At 50.4% G+C, this 21,759-nt stretch overlaps 5 protein-coding genes across 5 annotated transcripts; 2 read left to right on the top strand and 3 right to left on the bottom strand.

Moving 5' to 3' along the window:
- Positions 1-1,144: 1,144 nt before the first annotated feature.
- Positions 1,145-9,221, bottom strand: Z518_01367 (uncharacterized protein; the record flags this gene model as incomplete). The annotated part of the gene is made up of 2 exons (XM_013421967.1): positions 1,145-9,045; positions 9,095-9,221. The coding sequence occupies 2 exons, from the start codon at positions 9,219-9,221 to the stop codon at positions 1,145-1,147; spliced, it is 8,028 nt and encodes a 2,675-aa protein (XP_013277421.1).
- Positions 9,222-9,541: 320 nt separating this feature from the next.
- Z518_01366 (uncharacterized protein) lies at positions 9,542-11,002 on the bottom strand (the record flags this gene model as incomplete). Its single annotated transcript, XM_013421966.1, has 1 exon — positions 9,542-11,002. One exon carries the CDS (start codon positions 11,000-11,002, stop codon positions 9,542-9,544), a length of 1,461 nt encoding a protein of 486 aa, XP_013277420.1.
- A 1,276-nt stretch (positions 11,003-12,278) lies between these two features.
- Z518_01365 (uncharacterized protein) lies at positions 12,279-14,549 on the top strand (the record flags this gene model as incomplete). Its single annotated transcript, XM_013421965.1, has 9 exons — positions 12,279-12,428; positions 12,481-12,869; positions 12,938-13,366; positions 13,424-13,519; positions 13,566-13,665; positions 13,717-13,917; positions 13,967-14,082; positions 14,135-14,397; positions 14,452-14,549. The coding sequence occupies 9 exons, from the start codon at positions 12,279-12,281 to the stop codon at positions 14,547-14,549; spliced, it is 1,842 nt and encodes a 613-aa protein (XP_013277419.1).
- Positions 14,550-14,822: 273 nt separating this feature from the next.
- On the bottom strand, positions 14,823-16,634 carry Z518_01364 (uncharacterized protein; the record flags this gene model as incomplete). Its single annotated transcript, XM_013421964.1, has 2 exons — positions 14,823-15,690; positions 15,748-16,634. 2 exons carry the CDS (start codon positions 16,632-16,634, stop codon positions 14,823-14,825), a joined length of 1,755 nt encoding a protein of 584 aa, XP_013277418.1.
- A 478-nt stretch (positions 16,635-17,112) lies between these two features.
- On the top strand, positions 17,113-21,566 carry Z518_01363 (uncharacterized protein; the record flags this gene model as incomplete). The annotated part of the gene is made up of 4 exons (XM_013421963.1): positions 17,113-18,290; positions 18,342-20,447; positions 20,500-21,045; positions 21,101-21,566. 4 exons carry the CDS (start codon positions 17,113-17,115, stop codon positions 21,564-21,566), a joined length of 4,296 nt encoding a protein of 1,431 aa, XP_013277417.1.
- Positions 21,567-21,759: the final 193 nt, after the last annotated feature.

The following is a 21,759-nucleotide window of genomic DNA, read 5'->3' as shown; positions in this document are numbered from 1 at the left end:
CCCCCCTCCCGCGACCGTACCTCCTTCAGCATAGCGCAACAGCGAAAAATCGCCCGTCAGTTGTACACGAAATCTGTAAACACGAAGTCAAAACTTTTGGGAAGCCCTGTTCCGATCCTGATCCTCTACACCGAACTCTCTTCTTTATTCTCCTCAGACTTGTCGCATAGCAGAGGCGTTATGATTGTGCAGGCAAAATGAATGAAGGGACAGATTAAAATTGAGTCCAAAAAACAAATCCAAAGAACAGCAAGAAGAAAAATGAAATAGAGCAAACAGCAAGGTATTCTCGAATCTCCATGTTTTGGTAAACAAATTCCAAGATTCAACTCCAATGAGACATCCATGCAAGATCCAAGACCGATAACGAAGAGAAGAATCGAACCTCATTTGCACTCTCGCGCGGCCTCAACTCGATACTCGAAACCAAGCTCCCTGGACTCAACATTGAAAAGTCCCGAGAAGCTCGCGAAATGGATTTGGCCTTGCATACGCAAGAATGTGGATGAGCGAGATGACAATGGAGATGGAGATGCATTTCTTCCTTCTCAAATGTATGTACAGTATATAGGTTTCTTCTCCTTGTCCTCACCTTCCTATCCAGGTATTTACTTGACTCGTCCATTCATTTGGAGGTTATGCGATGTGTGTGTATGTATGGAGAGGGTATCGTGCAAGGATTTCAGACGGTGGACCGGCGGGTATTGCTTAGGAATGTCTCTCGACCAAGCGATCTGTCATGGGCAGTCGGGTTTGAGTGACGATCAATAATAAATGAATCGCTACTTTTCCTCTTGATTCTGAGGAGGTATTTTCCCCACTCATTTCATCGTGCTTTGTCATTGATGAAAAAAAGGAAAAAAAAAAAAAAAAAAAAAAACATCGCTTTTTCTGTGCCTGTTCTACTGTATGCGATGCTATGCTATGGAACACAATTATTCTTCCCATTATTTTCATAATCATGACAAGAGGAAGCTCAGAGAGGCTTCTCGACCTCGCCGTTACCGTTCACTCGCATTTCGCTATTCTTGGGCTCGACAATGGAATAAATACGACCCCACGCCCAATTCGATCCGTCAGCCTCGTATCGATTCAACTAGTCCTTCACGAATGCTTTCCTTCTTGCCAACAAAAGTACAATCGCTCAGTTATCATCACCTCCCTCACCCAAATCCACCCTGCCCACACTCCACACTTCACGCTCATCTTCCTGCTCATCGGAACTCAGACCCAAACTTCCAGCTCCACCTTCAGCTTCACGCCTCTCCCTTGCTTGTGCACCCAATCTCAACGCCACACGCTTGAAGTAATCGCTCATGGGCCGCGCCTGGCCCGGTGGCAGAGCCTTACCAGGGCCAGCCACGTATTTGTCGAAGATGGTACTTTCTTCGTCCACGACGCCGAAGAGCTCGAGGAACGCCGCTTCCGCGGCGAGTTTGATGGGGATCACAGGGTCGCGGACCGAGGAGAAGACAGGAGGGACAAGGACAGAGAGGAATTTTCGCACGTCGTCGCCGTGGTGACGGGTTACGGTGCGCACAACGACGAGCGCAAGACGGCGTGAGTCAATGTCGCCTCCTGGTGCAATTACCGAAGCAAGGGCTTCGAAGAGTGGTTGACATACCGCTTCGTCGGATGTCGTGGATTTGGACAGGAGGTATTTGCCTAGTGCTAGAACGGTGTTTTGTTGGACAAAGATACTCTTACCTGTAAGTCCTGCATTGAGAACGCTTTGTGTCTCTTCAGCATACCCAGAGATCAAGGTCGATGGGCTTTCTAATAGCACAGCGTTGAGGGCGAGGATTGAAGCATTGGTGGACGGGTGAAGTAGCACTCGACTCTTGATTAACGAGGCTGCTTTTTCTGCTGGCAGCACCTTGATCATGGCACCGAGCAGGCGCGCATTGGTCACCGCCATGCTGTCGTCCCCCGCATCTTGCTGGCTGTCCATAAGGCCTAGGATGGATTCTCGAGAAGCGTCACTCATGTTAGAGCCGACTTTGCTGACAACTTCTTGGAGAGCCTTGAGCATTGCATTGCGGACGCCAACGTCTGGAATCTTTGCTCCCGTAACAAGTTCCGCGATAAGCGGGTCTACTCGAGGGGTTAGGACAATAAGGGTGCTCAGTGCTTTCGTTGCACGTGTGCGAAGGAGTTCACTTGTCGGATCGGCGATAGATTTGGTGAAGGTTCTTTGCAATTGTGGCAGGAAGGGCCTGAGGAAGGTCGGAATCTTCTCGAGTAATTGGTTGAGGGTGGACAGGATGGCGCATTTGACATCCATCGATCTCTCACCCACCACACGGATGAGTGGACCTGTGATCTGAGTAACAAATGGCTTCAAAGCATCCGGACCACAGCGCTCGATGATATCCGAGATACCCATGGCAGACTGAACTCGTTGTTCCGTGCTTCCGTTCATCAAGCCCTGCAGGAAGATTTGGAGGACTGGCAGAATGCCCTTAGGAAGCGCAAACCCGGGTAGAATGGATCCAGCTGTCCCAGCTTGCTGCAAAACTTGGCGCGTCGAGGCAACCAATGTCTCCATTTCCTCCTTCCTAAGGTGAGTTTGTAATTGGCTGAGTGCGGACCACGCTGCTTTGACGACTTCTGGGTCTCGATCACCGAAAGAAATGAGCAGGACACGAATGAGGTCCTGATTGTAGCGAGAGTAATCGACTACGGGCGTAGCGAAGAATGTAGCTAGATGAGTGGCAGCTACAGCGCGTCTTCTATGATCGTCATGTTTGATCATGGTCAACATGACACTCATTGCAGTGTTGAGCCCGTCAAATTCATCAACAGACGACAACACTGCATCAAATGCTTCGTTCAATTCTTCTAGATGTTCTTCATCCTTGCTCGTAACGATATTGTCCGCAAGGCTGTTCAGAATTGTGGGTAATCTTCGAACCATGCTAGCACCCCCAACCTTGGCCAGAGAAGCAAGGGCTCGGGTATTGAAAGCAGTAATTGGGTTCGTCAAGAGTGTGGGGATCAAGTTTGGCAGAATAACATTGGCTCTTGTGGCTTCAGTGAGTAATGTGAGCAATGCGGATAGAGCATGTTCAGCTTCTGACTCGCTCCGCAAAAGATTGAGTAAATGTGGCAGAACTTGATCCACTGCTCGCTTTCCAAAAGTTTGCTGCAGAGAATCAAATGACTCTGCAGCAGCTTCGCGCACTTCTGGGTTCGAGTCAGTCAATGCCAATCGAACGATGGCAATTAATTTCTTCTCATGCTCCTCAAGTGATTCTGGTTGAGCCGCGTTGACAATCTCACGCAGAGCAATGCAAATACCTTGTCTCTTATCTACGTCGGTAGAAGTTTGGAGGCCCTCTTCAAGAGAAGGAAGCAATGAGGTGAAGACACCCTCTCCAGCCTTGCGAATCACCTCGCCGAGAGCGTTGGCGGCGATGACCTTGTGTTCCATGTTGGAGGAAGCAAGGCGAGCAATTATCATCTGAGTGAGGGTAGGGACCAACTCGCGCAGGGTCTTTGGCGTGGCAACAAGGGCCTTCCAAACGGAAATTGCAGCTGTCCGAACTTGACCGGAAGTATCGCAGCGACAGATATAGAGTGAAGAGAGTACTTTGTTCCGCCGGTCCTCTCCCAAGACTTCCAGCAAAGACTGTCCAGCTTGCGTCGCCGACCCGCCTTCCTCCTCGGCGTCGGTTTGTGCGCTGATGCCGGTCAAATTGAAAAGGAGGTCACCGACAAGCTCAACTGAGCTGAGGCGAATGCGGTAGCTATCATCCGCTAATCCACGTTGCAGCTCTGGCAGCAACAGGTCAATAGCCCTGCTAGCGAAATTCTTCACCAGGAGTCTGCCAGCTCTGAGAGCTGTTTCGCGAATGGCTTCCACGTCGTCAGCCAGACCGCCAAGGAGTGACGGGATGATTTGTGCAAGGTAGTTGGCGAAGCTATTGCCGAAGCATGCGGGCAAAAATATGAACAGAGTCATGAACCCTTCTCGGACTGTCGCTCTCGTGCTAGCAACATTCTGTAAGATAGTTGGAAGAGTCTCTTCGAGTCGTCCAGTTCCAAGGCCAGCCAGCACTTCGCTGAGAGCCTGAGCAGAACCAAGTCTATCGCTTGCACCTCTATCTGTACGAAGGGAGGACATCAAACTTGGGATCAGATCGGGGAAGGCATCTTCGCCCAATTTCTCGATCAAGCTGCCCAGTGCCTTGGACCCCGTCGCTCGAGTCGCTGGCACCGGGTCGACACAAGCAAGGCGCAGGCCAGTGACCAGAATTGGTAGATGTGTGATAATATCTCGCTTCTCAGTGAGATGCGCCAAACTACCAATGATTTGAGCAGCTTTTCGTTTGGTGGCCGAACGACCACTGAGGCCTCGCTCCAAGATCCTCACCACAAGTGCCAGTGATGGTGCATCGAGATAATGTACGAATGAAACCTTGATCAGACCATCCAAAGCGTCTTCGGTATATTTGGTCGGATCACTTAGGGCCTTGAGCAAAACATCGACAAGGCTCTTAACCTCAGGATTTGTGATCACCTCACCAAACCTCTTCAGACTGCTATTTGCCGCCGCTCGGACTTCTTTGTGGCTGTCTGTCAGGACCGCCGTCAATGGCGGGATGATATCAGGCAGGCTGGTAGCCAATTGTTGTGGGTCAAGATACGCCATTGCACCGAGCAGGTCGCATGCTCCCTTTTTGCTTCGCCATTGTGTTTCGTCTAATCCCTCCAATAGTGGAGGAAGCACGCGGTTGACACCAAAGGAGCTTAAGCTTGCGAAGCACGTCTTTGCGGTATCCAAACAAGCTTCACGAACTGACACAACAGGATCCCCGAAGCAGGTCAATAACTGTGGTAATAGTTCGATCACGTACGGTTCGAATGTTCGTCCAAGGAGCAATGATAGTAGTTCGTACGCCATCATTGCACCTTGCCGCTGCTCAGAACTCTTTTTATTCTCTGCTGCGCTCCTCAATTGTGACATAACGCGATGCTGCCGCAAAATTGCCATTCCCTTGCCTTTCACAATTCCAGCAAGGCCATAAGCTGCTCCTCGACGTGCAGCATATTGTTTGGATTGAAATAGTTGTTCGAGAAGTGAGGTAATATAAGCACCAGCATCAACGTTTGGAGTCCGAACCAAGGGAGGAAGACGATTCGCAACGGCGTACTGGACAGACTCTGATGGAGTGCTAAGTGTGTCGAGAAGCTTTTGTATGACAGTTAATGTTCTTTTGTCGCCGTCTGGAAGATGTCGTGCTAGGGAACCAAAGAGAACGATTACTGCCTCATTGACCCAGTCAGATTCTTGCGTTGCTTTGTCAGGACCTTGTAAGACCCTCTCGAAAAGCTCCATTAATGGTTCTAAACATTCTTTTCCGCGAGCTGCTACTATCGCAATACCAGCGTCGACCATCTCTGAGCGTACGATCGCATGGCGGTCGGATAGTGCACCATCCGTCACCAGAAAGTTCATGAAAGGGACCAAAGCATCGGGGTTGAGTACTGAGGCGAGTTCCTTAAACGCAAGGGCAAGCCCGCTCCTTCTCTCCCATTGATCGATCAATTCTCCCTTTTGCACGATTCCGAATTTATTCCGTTTTGGGACAAGTGGTTGTGCTTCTATTCGATATGATTCTTCGAGACTGGCCAATACGGCGTCTGTTTTGGAAGGCGTTTGAAAAAGTGCTCGAGCAAGAGCCTCGGACGCTGCTGTTCGGGTCGACCGTGCTGCTGAGAAGAGGAACGGTGGTATACTATCAACCATCTCCTCGGTAACCGTGAAATCATGTTCTTCCCAGATCGCCAAAGCGGTCTCTGCGTTTTCGCCCTCTTCATCCTGACCAGCAATCCATAAATGGACCGAATGGTCTAATTCTGACAAATCAATTTCAGAATGGATTGCTTGCAGAACCGCGGAGCGTACAGAGGATTGGGGGAGAGTGACGGCTGACAACAGAATGTCTCTTTCTTCCGGCGTCAAGTTTGTAGATATCGATCGACAGAAATCAAACAGACAATCTTTGATGATGCGATAGTGCTGGTTATACTGCTGCATTGCACTGATTAGATGACGAAGGATTTCGGCTCTCGGAAGGTGTTCATCGGCGCCAGAGCCCATTTGGAAGGACAAAAATTCGAGTGCAAGGAGGACTTGTGCATCAGCATCGTCTCCTGTAACGTCCCCGACTCTCCCATTTTCCAGGACCGAAAAGATGAGTGGAAGAGCATAAGCAGTGCTTGCTGTGTCAAACGGACGTTGCTCGGCTGCAAATCTCAGTCGATACAGCACTCTGGTGGCCAATTCTGCGAGAGGCTCCACCGTGAGGTGATCAGGGACACTGGCGTTCAGCAAAGACCTCAGAGTAGCAACGCCGACAAAGGATCGCAAGTTTCCCAAGCGATCTGAGACCTGCTCAGAGCAAGCGAGATAGGCGGAGACTACTTCATCGTCGACGATGAGTGAAGCTCCCGCTTCTAGAACACTTATCAATGCGGCAATGGCGGGCGACATCCACACTCGAGCGTCTGTCGGCGGTCCACGGGCGAGACCCTCGATGAATTTGGCACCTCGTCGAATGTTGCTGGAAACTGACCTTAGTCTGGCTCGTGTTGTAGCCTCATGAGTAAGCTGGGTGTCGACTTTGGCCTGCTGGTCCGCAGTCAGCTTTTTCTGAGGGGCACCTTTCTTCTTTGCCAGCTGGGAGCGTATCTCTTCTTCCCATTTCAGAACATCGTAATCCTTCTGATTTTTGTTCTCCAGAATTCCATTTGACTGTCGGCCGAGCACATCAACAACCAATGTTCCTTCAGGAGCACGAGCAATGAGCGCTTCGGTCGGGCCCACACCATCTAGTTGCAAAGGATCCAAGTCTTTTCGAAACTGGCCGATCAGTGATGGCGTAATAGAAGCTGGTGCCACAAATGCTAAAGTCGCAGCGGCGTTGCAGGCTGCCATCTCGAATATGTTCAGTGGAGCTAGTTTGGGGGACTCGAAATGTGACAGAATCTCGCTAAAAAGACTTTCCCTTTCCTTCTCGGCCAGCTGTCCAGGGTCAACTCCCATGGCCAGACATGTTGCGATCCAATCCGAATTCGCGATCAATTCGGGGCGCAGTAGAACGACAGTGGATATTGATTGTTTCTCTAACATCGCTGTCGATACCTCCTGGGGCGTCTCTTTGAACTTGTCTTTTGCCAGAGTTATACACTTCACAGGCTGAAGCAAACGATTGTCGCTGAGAGGAAAGGAGTCTCCAGCCGCGGGGTTAGCTTCCTGTGCACGAGATCGAAGTACGTCCCAGATGCCGAACACGATGCTTGGCCCCACTGAAGCAGGCTTTTCAAGATAGACACGAGACAAAGAGGATCCAGTCTCCTTTCTGAGGCTTGGATCGACATCAGGAGCAAGCATTAAATGCAAAATCGCCCTCGCCCATGAAGTCTTTGCGTCCTCTGAAACATTTTCAAGCTCTGGTGCCAGGGTTATCAAGGCATAAAGAGCCCAATGGTTATCGTCCCCGGACGAAAGCCGTGTGTACACTTTTGGATTCAACAAGAAGGAGAGCTTGGGCGCCGTTGACAGAGATTGCTGTCTAACTTGGTCATAGGTACTGGATTTAAACTCATTGGCCTTCAGTATTGGTGAATCAAGGATGGCAGGGAGCGCATACGCCGCGGCAACGTAGCCGTTCTGTGTCGCAGGTAGTGGATTGGGAGTGACTTCGTCGTAGATTTCTTTCAAAATCTTCAACCCTGAACGAACGAATTCTGTAGATGAAGCTTCTGGCGGTGCACATTCTAGTTGTTTAAGGATGCTGGCGATGCAGAGAATCCAGCTTTTGCGGAAAAGGGGTCGTTTATCAGTACAGCCTTTGAGGATGGGGTCCGAGAGAGTCTTCTCCATGGCCAAGGTGGAGATGACAATCCGTAGATGAGGAGACAGCGCCATGAGTTCCTTCTTGAGGGCACCTTCATTCGCCTCTTTGGACGCCGCCAGAAGAATAGCTTGAGAAATCATCGCTGACGTCTTCAGTTCAGGGCTGATGATTTGGAGGACACCGGCGAGGATCCCCCTCATTTCGAAGCTCGCCGCCTTGGAAGACTTCAAAGCTGAGGCCAGTTCTCCAGAGATTTTCTGTATAGCGACAGGATCGCCACCTCTGCCAACTAGAGACAGCAACGCCTTGCCGGCACCTTCACGAATGGTGGGATTGGTAGAACTCATGGCTGACAGAAGAGGCTTCAACAATTTTGAGAAAACCAGTTCTGAAATATCGAGATTCACCGGCAAACATGATGCTAGAGCGTCGATAGGACCTTGGAGAACAGCTTCCGGTGACCTTAAGATAGCCTTTTCGATCGCAGGTACGACAACGTCACCGATATCCTCGATGGACACAAAGTCCTGAAAGAAATCCTCCAGGCCCAAAGACTCGTGGGATGGCACTGGTGTTTTGGAGCCGATAATGTACTTGACGTAGAAATCAAGAACCTTGTTGGCCGAGGCTCGAAGCTGTTCTTTCCTCTCTGGGATTCGAGAACTGACACCTGCAATGATCCCCAGGTATGGGGCAGAGCTGGTATTGGTATCAGTAGAGCTGGCGACATCCTTGAGGGCCAGATCCAATGCCTTTTCTCCGAATTGTTCAGTCTCGAAAATATCACGCAGACCCCTCCTAGCCAGGGTCAATGCAGAGTGTTGGATCCCTCTACGAACAGTCTTGTCTTCACATTTGTCCACCAGTCGGGCCGCGGCCAGACATATCTTTCCAAAGGAAGAGTCAAAGGACGTTTCATTGTCTGGACTCTCTTGCTGGACTAGACAACACCATTCAAGCAGGACAAATGCACTTGCAGGGGCTATAACTGTTCTTTGACTCTCTTGCAACAGGAACTTTGTAATGGCAGAGTAAGCGGTGTCGGCGGAAGAGGGGCTATTCAGGAATGCACGAAGGCAGGACTGAACTGCGCGGCGGGACTTTCTGTCTGAGTATCGAGAATATGTGGCCAGGAGAGTAGGAAGAAGGGTTAGTGCCTTCGTTGAGCTTGATTCATCTGCTAGAGACGGGTGAGTTTGATATTTGTACTCGCATGAGAGTCACCGCACCGGAGCCCTGGATGTCGTGGAGCAGCTTCCGCAAAGCTTCAATGCGGAGGTTGGTAGAGCTGCTCTTGAGAGCCCAAACTTGGGCCTCCGCGGTTTCTGGAGCACCCGCGTCTGAAGTGGCCCCCATTGTCCATGTAGTGGACGAAGTGGTGGCTGATGTTGTCGCGCTCTTTGGCTGCCGTGACTCTTCAAAGACCAAAATTCTAGATAGGGCAATTTGCAATTGGAGATGCCACATCTAATTTTTGCGGGGTTGGGGTGCCAAGATTTCGGCGGGCTGGTGAGATTCGGGTGGTAAACTGCCAGCCTTGTCCCCTCCCCTTTATTGAGTGCCTATCTCCTACTTTCACTACGTCCATAGGGAGGATTAAGGTCCGTGTTCGTCCATCACCTAAGAGGTGGATCAATGGAGAGACCTTGACATCGTGAGGGTGATCCAAGAGCACATCAGGCTTCATTAGAAAAGTCCCGCCATTCACGCACCTGGCGCAGCTCAAGCCCTTCAGTGTTCCACCCCAACTCAGCATTCGTTTCCATGCTAGGAAGCCATGGTAATGACAGCTCCGGATCCCAATTCAGATCGGGAATGAAAGTGTCACTGCCATACGTCGACGCAAAATCGTTGAGGGAACGAGACCCTAGCTCATTTGGAACCATCACAGGCGAGAGCCCTTCAAGCTGAGAGACAAAATTCGGGCTTCTAAAATCGCTGCCGTATTTCTGCAACACGTCTCCATTATCCCAACGAGAAGGCGTCAGCGTGGTTAGATTGCTCCGAAAGTGGTCAACGAGAAAATCTGCTTTGCCCGAGAGATCCCTTGCCACACTGGCGGCATTGGCGGCACAGGGAACGTTGCTTTCAAGAAGTTCAAAGACGCGTATCGCAATACTGAGGGCCTTGCGAGCTGATGGTGTAGATGGCGCAAGAGGATAGGTCAATATGTATCCGACCAGTGAGAGGATAGCGTTCCATTGCCACTGGAGTATTTCGTGCCAGCCATCGAGAACGTCGCCTTCAATCGGGATTTGGTGGATGATCTGGGTAATGGTGACGGCATGATTAACACACGCCATTGCATTATTATCGGTCATTTTGGTGCAGGCATCCGACACTCGAAAAAAGCAGATAAATGGTCGATACAGGTTCATGGAAAGATTGTGATAAAGAAACTCCAACAATAATTTGTGTCGGTGAAGCCAGAAAGGAGACATTGATTTTAGGTCAAGAGGGGACCTATCGGTGGAGAACAATTCACCGGTACCCTTTCTTTTAATCTTCAAAGATTCGGGAACGCCGTGAAGCCACGTCTGGAGAAAATCCATCCTCGATAGCAGATATTCAGCACAGACTTCGAGCGCTTGAGGGTCATTGTATGGACTGTTTCCTCCATTGTTCCTTAAAATCTCCGCACATTTGTGGCAGAAGGTGATATAAACTGACCGAGCGGCCAAGATGAGTTTGATGAATTGCAAGTTCCAAGTGTAGCCGGTAACCCCGTCACCCGTGAACGTGGAAGTCGAATCTGAGAGCCCGGTCGCGTCTTTATCATCCTTTGGCAAATTGCAGGTTACCTGAGATACATTAACAACTAATGGTCGTCCTAGTTCCATGGCAGCTTTCATTTCCAGAGCGTACAATGTCCACCATAATCGCTTGCGGAACTCTCTTTGGGAGGCAGGCATGCAACCAGAGGGTTCCAGATGCAGACCTACGATGACACCCGCTCGGATAGCCAGAGCTAGGGTACTATGGGCCGTGTTGTAGAAGGAGGCGTTTGTAAGGTAGATGACGGAAAATATGTGGCATTGAAGTGCGGTAATTGAGGGCCCTTCTATCTCCTCTGTCAGGAGTTCCTGGCATCTGCGGTAAAACCGACGACCGACATCGTCCCTCCCTTCGCAATTCATATGTGCTCTAGACTCTGCTTTCCCGCAATTCTTTTGAGTAAGGGTGGTGCTGAACTGCCAACAGATTGCTAGGACAATATCAACAAGGGCTGACGGTCCCCGACAAGTCCCAGGGGACACGGTCCACAGGTTGCGATAATGCTCTCTGAATTCGACTTCATCGAGAATTGGATAGGTGCAATGACAGGATTGCCAGAACCAGTCTAGAAGGTACTCTTCCTGTATACGCGATAGGTAATTCCCCACAGTTTGGGCGGTTGCTTGTATGGATTCATCCTCAGCATCAGCAGTCTCAGCGTTGCCCCCAATTTTCGAAACGTCGACCCGCCAATCCGAGCGGGATGCAGTGATCTAAATATGGTTGTTGGAATACTGTCTCCAGAAACGACCTCATGCGGTCGATAAAATAGAATGAAGAAGCGGGACCATAGCACTGCCTCTGATGGGAGCGTCCAGTTTTCATAAAAGCGGACTCCCAGTGTTTCTTATTTCCTCCATGTTCTCTTAAGGGATCGAGGTATGTCGGAAGTGAAGCACTCACTGTAGAAGAGTATGAACTACTTTGGCCGAGAGAGCCATCGCGCCTTTTAAGCTGGGCTTTGAGTTCCCTAATTCGTCGGTTCAGTCGTTCTATCTCTCTGAGCAAACCTTGTAGCGTGAGAAAAAGTCCGCCCCTCGTTTGTGCCCCTAGTGCTGCAATGACGTCCTTTAGCCACGCAATTGCGACAGGGATGGTTGCTGTCACATTTGATACGATAGGCACGACACCAATCGCACGCTCGTGACACTTGCTCCCTTTTCGGCGGGGTTGACGTCGCCTTTTGCCGGCGAGAGACGGAATTGGGTTGCTCGCAGACGAATGTGGTGAACATGATGCCAAGAAGTGTTTTGATAAGGAGAAAAGTGCTGGCAAGCCCATAATCGTTCCGGATATATAGCAGAAGCGAGGTGAGTCAATGGCAATCAAGGTAGCCTCGGCCCAGAAGACGTTGATCGATATTTTTGACTCTGGGGTTATTCCTCCATTAAAAGCTAAGACTGACCCTGTCCACGGCGTCAGCTGCTGGGCGGCGCGCTGGCGTCACATCAGTGCTTCGCAAGCTATTACCTTCGGAATGGAGTAACGTTGCTCCAGCCTAATGCAATCGAATATTTAGACGAGCCTGGGCGAGTTCAGAAACCCGCAGAACATCCCAACCCGACAGTACCGGGGTGCAGAAACGCCTTTGGCACCACAAGCAGATGCCTATTGAATTGGGGATGAGAAGTCAAGAGGATGACAAAGATAACGGTCCATCGGCGAGGAATCCGTGCTCGGCCCCAGACGAGAACAGACCTCTCCTTACCAGCCACAGATTTCTCGGAATCATACTCAGCCGTGTTCCAGATCGATGGACATCGATACATAATATATGGCCTAGCTAACGTGAGTGAGCATTTGGCCATCAACAGAGAATTAACTGGCTAAACCATAAAAGAAGGCAGTGACGATACCATACCATTCTCGACCATCGTTGGTTTCAGTGATCCATCTGAGCAACAATCAAACGGTGGAGAGAGAATTCCTGCGCCAGAAAATCCAGGAGTATCAGTCCGAGGATGATGTTTTCCACTTCAAATTCCTCCAGGGCGTGATTTTCACTGTCGCCATACATGACAGACCGGAGAAGCTCATTTCACCAGACGCTCTGGCCCTCCTCAAATTGTGGGGAAACGAGTGGTGCGAAGCGCTGGACGGCGAGAATGAGAAATCCCTTCCAGCTCCCGGAGTCTATTTTGCCTCGCGTAACCGATTGCTGCCGGTTTACAAGCTTTATGATGATCACCAGGGGGCGTTCCTAACATCGTTGATCCCCTCGGCCCAAAGGTAATCAATACTCTATTCGATTCGTTTCCTTTACGCGGCTCGTTCAACCTCGCTGACATCCCAGTTAGTCCACACACTCCCATCAAAATTGCGGGTAAGGAAATGCAGACCGGGGTTGTTGCTGTGCCTTCTCGCCTTCAAAAGCGTCCGACTCGGTCACAGCCCTTGCTTGGTCTCAGAATTGCCGTCAAGGACAATTTCCAGATTGAAGGAATACGAGCGTCACTGGGTAGTCGGGCATATTACGACCTTTATCCGCCGCCCGATCGGACTGCCTGCTGCATTGCAAAGCTGGAGAAGGGAGGAGCCTATATCCTTGGTACCACCAAAATGTCCTCTTTTGCCGCGACCGAAGAACCCGTTGAATGCATTGATTATCAAGCGCCGTGGAATCCCCGCGCAGATGAGTATCAGTCCCCCGCAGGAAGTAGCAGCGGGAGTGCCGCTGCGATTTCTTCATACAAATGGCTCGATATTGCCATCGGATCTGACAGTAAGTCAATGTCGTCGAGGAAGCTTACAATGCTTGACCTCGTCTGACCTCATTTAGCGAGCGGCAGCGGACGACGACCCGCTCATTGGAGTGGTTGCTTCGCGCTTCGACCTTCGCACGGAGTCCTCGACGCGGAAGGTTTTGTTCCAAGCTTTCGGTGGGCGACGCCATGTAGGTTCCGTGGCCTGACTGACTTGGAACAGGCTATTCGACACTCCGACCTTCTTTGGCCGTGACATCCATAAATGTAGAGCTTTCGCTGCCGCTTGGTATGGCGAGAATCTGCCGAATCCTATTCCTAATGTACGTTTGCGTCGTGTACCTTGGTGTAAGATTGCCAACTGATTCTGCAAGCTTCCTCTCAAAATCATCGTCGCCACCGACTACCTGAACGTAATCGCCAACCGCGCTCAACTCGAAGTGATCGAAAAGTTTGTGAAAGATCTCGAACAGTCGCTCGGCGTTCAGCGTCAGAATGTATCTTTTGATGAGTCGTGGGACTCCTCACCGCCCGTAGAAGCAGAAGGACAGGTTCTGAGTGACTTTATGAAACATGTATGATCTCCTGGTCAAAAGCTCAAAGCGGGATCTTACGTGGCGACAGGCATGTCGCAACTCTTTCTTTCACGATGACTACCACAGTCTCGACAGTTTCCGGGAAGATTACTCTGAGAAGTACTCTAAGATGCCATACGTCAGTCCTCCAGTACGCAAGCAGTGGTAAGTTTTTTGCCGATCTTGCTCCGTGGCCAACGTTCATCAAGGCCACCAGGGACTTGTCTTCGAAGATATCAACAGAAGAACGAAATGAGGCTGTTCGCAGATTGGCGGTGTACAAAGATTGGTTCGCTCGAGAGATCTTGGAACTTGGTCGGAAGACAACCTTAGTGATACTCCCTATTGAAAACATGTCGCCTAGATACAGAGATGAAGCGACAACCAATTTCGACCCAGTTGGTGTTCCCATGTTGTTCTTATCTCCCATATTGGGCGGACCAGAGCTAGTTGTTCCAGCAGGACAAGTGCCGTATCTTAGTAAGGTAAGTGGTAGGGAGGAATTCCTGCCCGTCGGAGTCTCATTGCTGTCAGCGCGCGGGACGGATTTGAAGCTGCTGGATGTCGCCGCGAATTGCTTGGAGCAGTCTGCGCGTCCAACAGAAGTGGCGGTTGGTAAGACGATGTTTTGAGGCTGGCCCTACGATCCAGAGAGAAGCACTTCTAAAGACCGATGCACTAGATCGGAGATGTGTAACAGTCATACCTCGAGCAGCGTCATCGTCATCCATAGTGTGTCGATCAACAGCGATTTCCTAATATTCAATATACATAGCAGACTGCCTGAGTCTGACGAGGCCCTTATTATTACCTAGGTGGTTGCTTTCCCTGTTCCCCGATTCTAACCAAAAATTTACGCGGTTTACCCCTACCTTGGATCAGGCGCGAAATCATATATGGGGACTTCACAGATTGATTGTCGCAACATCTTCGCGAGGCGCGAAACTCAGATCTTCGGGCGTGAGATGAAACCCATGCATTAACTCTCGTTCCAGGGGCAGTACGATTCTTTCGTATACCTTCTTTCGGAAATCTCCAGTATCGTCAGGAGTGTACAGATCTGGTTCGAGACAGGCTCTGATAGCTGCTCTATATCCCTCATAAAGCTCGCCTTCTGTACCTTCCAGCAGTCGTAACGCCGTCGTAAGGTTTGTGTTCTCATTTGGCTCACCATCATTCAAGTCCTCGTCTTGATATTGATTTTCAATAGCTTCAGTCAAATATATTTCGAGCAGGAGGATCCCAAGAGAAAGAAGACACGAGCTTGAATGCACGTTGAAGAAGTTTCTGGCGTTATTCTGGTTGACGAAGTCCTGGTGCCAGTGGATTTTCAAAAGCGGTTTCGTAAGGTCTGGCGCCCTGGATGAGCTTTTTTTGAAGAATGATATGTGTTCTTTACTCAAATCCTCGCACAGCCAAGGGCTGTCCGACCCATGGAGAGCAGCATGCGCAAGAACAACTGCTAGGATCCACTTTTCTCGAAGTGGAATACGGCAATTTTCAGCACCCAGGACATCGTTTAATGTGATATCCTTTTGCTTCTCAATATTCATACTGTTTCTCCTCGACCGAACTTGCCAGAGCCTGCTCCCATCAAACATAATTTGCAGCGCTGCTTTTTGGACATGAGCTTCTTGAATCAGGGCACATAGTGAGTCCGACTCTATGTCTCGTCGGTCACAGTTCGAGGATGGAGGATTGAGAGAACGCTTTTCTTCACCAGAGCCGCTCAGGACAAATCGAACGGTAGTAGCTTGAGGTAGATTTCGAGAGCTGTCAAGTGACCTTTCCTTAGCAATTGCATGAAGTAGACCAAGCCAGCAAGCTTACTCTCCAGAGGTGATCATGATAGTGCTTTCTTGCCAATGGGACCCATCCCCTTCCACATCTGTCACAGACACCACCATGTCAAGGCTTTCGATCGATTCTGGGTTACCTTGTGGAGAGCAACAGCTCCAAAGGCAGAGTCTTGCCTCGTGTTGCTTATGAGACTCGCATGCGGTTGACAATTTGTCGACAATCTTCCTGTATAGAGGTTCGGACATTCGCCTGAGTCTTTGTGGTCGAGGTCTCTTCCGGGTTGGACGCGATTCACCTCCACGGGGCAGGAGTGAGCCGTGAAGTAGGCGCTCCAGTTTCTGGTTGTACTCCCGTATTTTTCCCATTGCGACAAGGCGGCTCCTCTCATTTCGAGTGAATCGAAATCGCTCTCGAAGGGTAGTCGTAGCCACTCCGCTGTCTATGGATTGTTTGAAACGCTCCAGTCTGTCGAACATCTTGCCCGTTGATTCCTTGGCAAGATATTCTAAGCTTGAATTCGGGTGGACAAGGCGAATTCGAAGACTCACCACCGACGCAAGGCCGTAAGATTTTTCGCTGACCAGATCATCCAGGCTTCTCAGTAGCCGATTCAGAATATCACTGAATGGTTTTGCGCTGGCTCCCAGAACTTTTTCAACTTCATCTTGCTCATTCTCGGTAAGAGGCGAGAGCTTCTCAGCGTCTGAACGCGAAGGCAGACCTCGGAGTACACCGTCCAAAGTATTTTCGAGTAAGGAGAGCTCGTCGTACAGTTCATAATAAAATATCACCTGCTGTTCGTTTTTGACCTTGGTCGAAGTCAATGCTTTTGCATGCCTGAGACCCTTCTTGTGGTGCTCGGTGGTTGAGATGAGGAGCGGCAAGACAGCCAATATAAGCTCAAGACCGGTTATCATCGCGAGATCAGAGAGACACAGAAGGAAAGGAATCAGCTGGCGAGGGAGGGGATGATGGGAGCCATTAGGCTGAGGGAGAAGGTGCCCTCCTCTTAAAGAGCCACCACTGTTTGCCTCCAAGGACTAGCAGCTGGTCCGCTTTGCTTGGTGCTCATGGTTCGTGCCGTGTCGGGCGCCGGATATAATGCAGTCCATTGCCCCCGTCCGCTCTAATTGGTAGCTGGAGGCAACCACTAGACAAAGTTGACCACAACCTCTTCGTCCAGCAGACCTCAAGTTATCAACACGTTGCATGCAGCCGGCATACCTGAACCAATCTGCATGATTCTCAAGATGATGCGCCTCGCTTATGAGGCGGGGCACCGCTCCCCCCAATTCGCGCGACCTCTAACTTTCCCTTTTGCGGGGGGAATCTTTCTTGCTCACTTTTCAACGCCTCCAGACGCGGGCAAGAAAGTTCGAGGGGCCTAGATTCGCTATGGCGTCCATCTATAAACGAGCCGACGATTGTCTCAATCAGTTCAAACTTCTGGTCAAGATCGAAAATGAAGTTCGAGAAGCTGGCAAGACAGAGGCCCAAGATCTGGGTTTTGGAGAGCTAAGGGCCGATGAACAACTCGCAAGATTCGAGATGTGGGCGAGCAACATCGGGGTTTTTGCGGATGGTCATGCATCTCTTGACTATCGAGTCAGGGACAGAGACGACGCGAAACAACTGATGATCGAATTTCTCGGAACGCTCGGGGACTTTATTCACAGAGGTAGTAACAATAAGGCTGAAATTGTAGGAAGCTCGCTGATCAGTATTGTTTCCAAAGCTACGGAATCATTGAGTCCCAACCAAATGCAGTCGCAAGATGCGGGAGCATTTCCATCGGGCGATGGCCCTGAGCAGTCGCTTTCTTCCTTATCATCACCTTTCCAAGGGACAGAGTCCGATTCATTGGCTGCTGCGCTACCCCCAACGAACCTGGGTCTTTTCGAGCAGAGACTGCAAGTCATTGAAAGAACTATAGACAGGCTATATCGCCTCTCGAAGCTGATTCGGCAACCTTCGATCCTGAGTCACAACCCCAAGGCCGAAAATTTCCCCATTACTGACGACGAAGATAATAACATAGATGAGCAATTTCGGAAATTTGCCGTGGAATGCGTTGCCCATAAGTTCCCAGATGTATCCAAGGAGCTGAAAGAGAGGCTAGGCAATGGCATCGTGACCCGCAGGAAGAGATTTCTCTACCGCCAGAAACACCAGCGGAAGTTGAGTACGAGGACGATAATGGCAGACAGCAAACAGGAGCAGCAGAAAGGTCCAGTGCCCAAGGGAGATGGTCAATCTACGATTCGAGGAACCCGTGCAGTCCTTGAGAGCTCCAACCAGGCGATGAAAGGCCCTAAAGGGACATTGGGTGGAGCCGCACTCCCTTCTCAGACGTCGGCTTCGGGCATGGCTCGAACTTCGATTCACATCGACATGACCGAAAACGACGAGGAATCGAACCAGTCCACCACTTTCACCAACACTCCGGTGGATCCTGGCGGTACCACCACGTTCATCCCTGATCCACCTAAGCCTACTCCCGGAAGCAAAGAGTTTGAGTGCCCCTACTGCTGCATTATTCTACCCATCAGCTACGCAAAAGCATCGAAGTGGAGGTAATTAGACTTTGCTTGTGTCCTTAAAGAGCCAGCTAACAGCACGCACAGACGACATGTCATGCGAGATCTGGAACCATATGCGTGCGTGTTCGAAAAATGTCCGGACCACAATCTCTTCTTCCGAGATCGAAGTAGCTGGATTGCACATATGCGGAATACACATACCACGAGGTGGGTATGTACATCTGGACCTCACAGCCCTTGTCAATTTCGCACGGACCAAGAATATGAGGACCACATGTGGGAGGCGCATGCAGGTACATTCACGAAATCTCAATTACCTCTACTCAAGAAACGGAGCCGAATCCCGTCATCCACTACATTTAGGGCATGTCCGCTCTGTCGTTGGAGACCCTCAGAAGATGAACTGAGAAGTCATCTGTCGAATCTGACCCAGGACGAGCCTCCTTCGTTTGATATCGACAAGATGGCCTCGGAGCGCATTACCAAGCACCTCGCCAGCCATCTGGAATTGCTCTCGGTGAGAGCATTACCGTGGCCAGAGAGCCCCGGAGACGAAAGCGACGAGAGCGTAGAATCCAAACATGCGCAAGAAGGAACGGACCAGACTGAAGATGACTCGTCTGCTATTTACAGGGCCCAGCTGGTGTCGTCCTCCCAAACTTCCCAAATCCATGACGATGAGCACGGCTCAGATGATTCCTCGATAGTGATTGTTGATGAAGACTCAGAGAAGAATTCCTCCACGGCTGAGTCGTACGCGGAAACCTGGGACTTTATACCACATCCAGCATACTATGGACACGACAGGGACCCAGTCCTGCAGCCTTTACTCCGGAAGTGGTACTTCGACATCGCGCCATCCGCAGATGCCGTCTCTGTCAATCTTCCCGCATACATCGTTCCAGTGGACCGAGACAAGAACTTCCATGCTCGAACGCAAGCATTAAAGACCATCAGACAATCTCTCTGTCCCGATCCCCACGTTGAGGGCTCGAATGTGAAGCCTACCAGCTTTCCACGTTGCTTTGCAGTACACGGGCCGGGAGGAATGGGCAAGACTCAGGTTGCGGCACAATTTGTCACATCCCATCGCCATACATTTGATGCTGTTCTCTGGGTGTATGCGGAAAACACTTACAAAATCCTACAGGATTTCAACAGCATCGCCATCGGTCTCGGGCTGATTTCTGAAGACCATATTGACGCCAAGGATCTGTATTTCACACGAGACCTGGTCAAGAGGTGGCTTGTTAATCCTCTCAAGCATCTGGACGAAAATGAATCCCCGGGACTAGAAAGAGCATCTTGGCTGCTGGTCTTCGACGGAGTTGAGGACGGTGAAGTGCTAAACGAGTTCTGGCCATATGATGGACCCGGATCAATCCTCATTACGAGCCGCAATCCACATTCTTGGTCTACGTCTTTGGAGCTGAGGCCATGGAACGTCAATGAAGCCACAGAGTTTCTTTTGCGGATCACGGGAAGAGAAGTTTCGGATGAAGAAAGGGCCTCCGCTGTGACGATTGCGCGACGCCTAGGGGGCCTCCCTCTTGCCCTTGCTCAAATGGGTGGTATCATTGCGCACAAATCGATGTCGTTTGGCCAATTTCTACGCCTTTACGATGAGAAAGAGAGCCAACAGGAGCTCCTTCAGTGGTTCGTGGACAGTGCGCGGCCACGGCCATCAAATTACGAACATAATGTGGCGTCGGTATGGGCCTTTGACAGTCTTGGGAAAGGGACCAATCTGCTCAGCGTCTTATCCATGCTCGATCCCGATGGCATACCTGAGAACCTCTTCCTCGACAAACCGGCTGAGAGTGATCATCCCGACCTGGTCGAATTGAAACGTGATTATAAGACTGCCAAAAACGAACTTCTGGCCAGATCACTCATGACGGAAAGCAAGCGCGAGAAGAAGATTTTCGTGCATCGACTCGTTCAAGATGTGTCAAGGACGCGGATGACGACCTCCGAGATGCGTTCGGTATTTCTTACGTGTGTGAGGCTTATTTCCAGCAAGTGGCCTTTTGAGTCATTGGGTTGGCGCCATGGAATTGCCAGGTGGGAGAAGTGTGACGAGTTGTTTCCTCATGTCCAAAGACTCAAAGATCTTTTCCCAGAGGTTGCGACCTCGATCGACTCGTTCGAGGACTACGAGTTCGCGAGGCTGTTGATTGACGCTGGATGGTAAGTGTAGTAGTGTTGCTGCTGCATTTTCTTTCGTCGCTAAGCTCTAAAGGTATCGACACGAACGAGGAAGCCCGACCGACGCCGTTCAGTTTAACAACGTAGCCCAAGGAATCTGCGAGTCGATGAAGCTCCGGATCCTCGAAGATCCGGAATGCGCATCGGATGAGCCGGGTATCTTGTCCCAGCTGAACTATTCGCTCAATGAAATCCATCACAATCGAGGCTGCATTGATCTGGAAACCAACGACCCGGTGAATGCGCTTAAGTATCTCAAACTATTCAATGAAAAGATGATCAAGGAGCTAGGTCGCAAACCTTCCCGGAATGATATGCGACTGGCAATATCTTGGAATGAGCTGGGGAACGCCTATATGTTGAATCGAAACTGGCCAAAGGGCGAGGAGTGCTTCTTGAAATCGATCGAAGAGATGAAGCAGCTGAGAGATTTCCAGCCGACGATGATATCATTACCACTCGCCAATCTGGGGCTGGCATATTGGCTTCAAGGAAAACTTGAAGATGCCGTCGAAACATTGACCAAAGGGCTAGAGGATCGTCAAAAAGCGTTGGGTCTGGATGATCGAGACTCGTTTATGTGAGTGTGCTCTCGGTAACACGCTGAGGGTCATTGCGCTGATTGTATGCCACAGAACCGGTCGATTCTTTCATGCCCTCGGAAACGTCAGAGGCAGTCAAGGCAACCAAGACGAAGCGCTTTCGTATCACCGCCGCACAGTTGAGCACTACAAGATCACACTTGGTAATCGCCATCACCGCACCGCAGATGCCTTTGTGAAGGTGGCCGACCATAACATCCGCATGCACCAGTATGAGATGGCGGAGGCTCTTCTAAACCATGCTCTTGAAGCATATTCTAGTTCCAATCATTTCCTGCCCGAGAAAGCGCGGGCTTCATTCAAACGCGCAGAGGCTTTGCGGGGGCTTGGAAGAGATGAAGAGGCGGACTTGGAGGTCTCGAAGTGCTTCAAGATCTATACATTGCTCTTCAGGGAATTGATTCGGAGCAAGGTGGCTAATGCTGAATATCGCAAAACGCAAGAGAGCGAATTGACAAGCAAGGACGTCACTTCGTTCATTGCGTTTTGGTCGAGATGAAATGGAACGACGGTCGATGACAGTCTGCCCATGGATGTACACTCTTAAGACTCAGTAGAGGAGCTTTCTCTCCACGACGATTCGTACACATTGAAATAAGTATACCCAGAGACGTACAGTATTTTGAGAATTCAACTGTGGAGCCCTTGCCAACGGGGCAGGCGATAGGTAAACAAGAAACGAAAGGGGCCTC

Source organism: Rhinocladiella mackenziei (assembly GCF_000835555.1).
Source record: "Rhinocladiella mackenziei CBS 650.93 unplaced genomic scaffold supercont1.1, whole genome shotgun sequence".
Classification (NCBI taxonomy): domain Eukaryota; kingdom Fungi; phylum Ascomycota; class Eurotiomycetes; order Chaetothyriales; family Herpotrichiellaceae; genus Rhinocladiella; species Rhinocladiella mackenziei.
The sequence above is the reverse complement of the archived record's forward strand: the minus strand, read 5'-3'. Positions and strand labels throughout refer to the sequence as shown.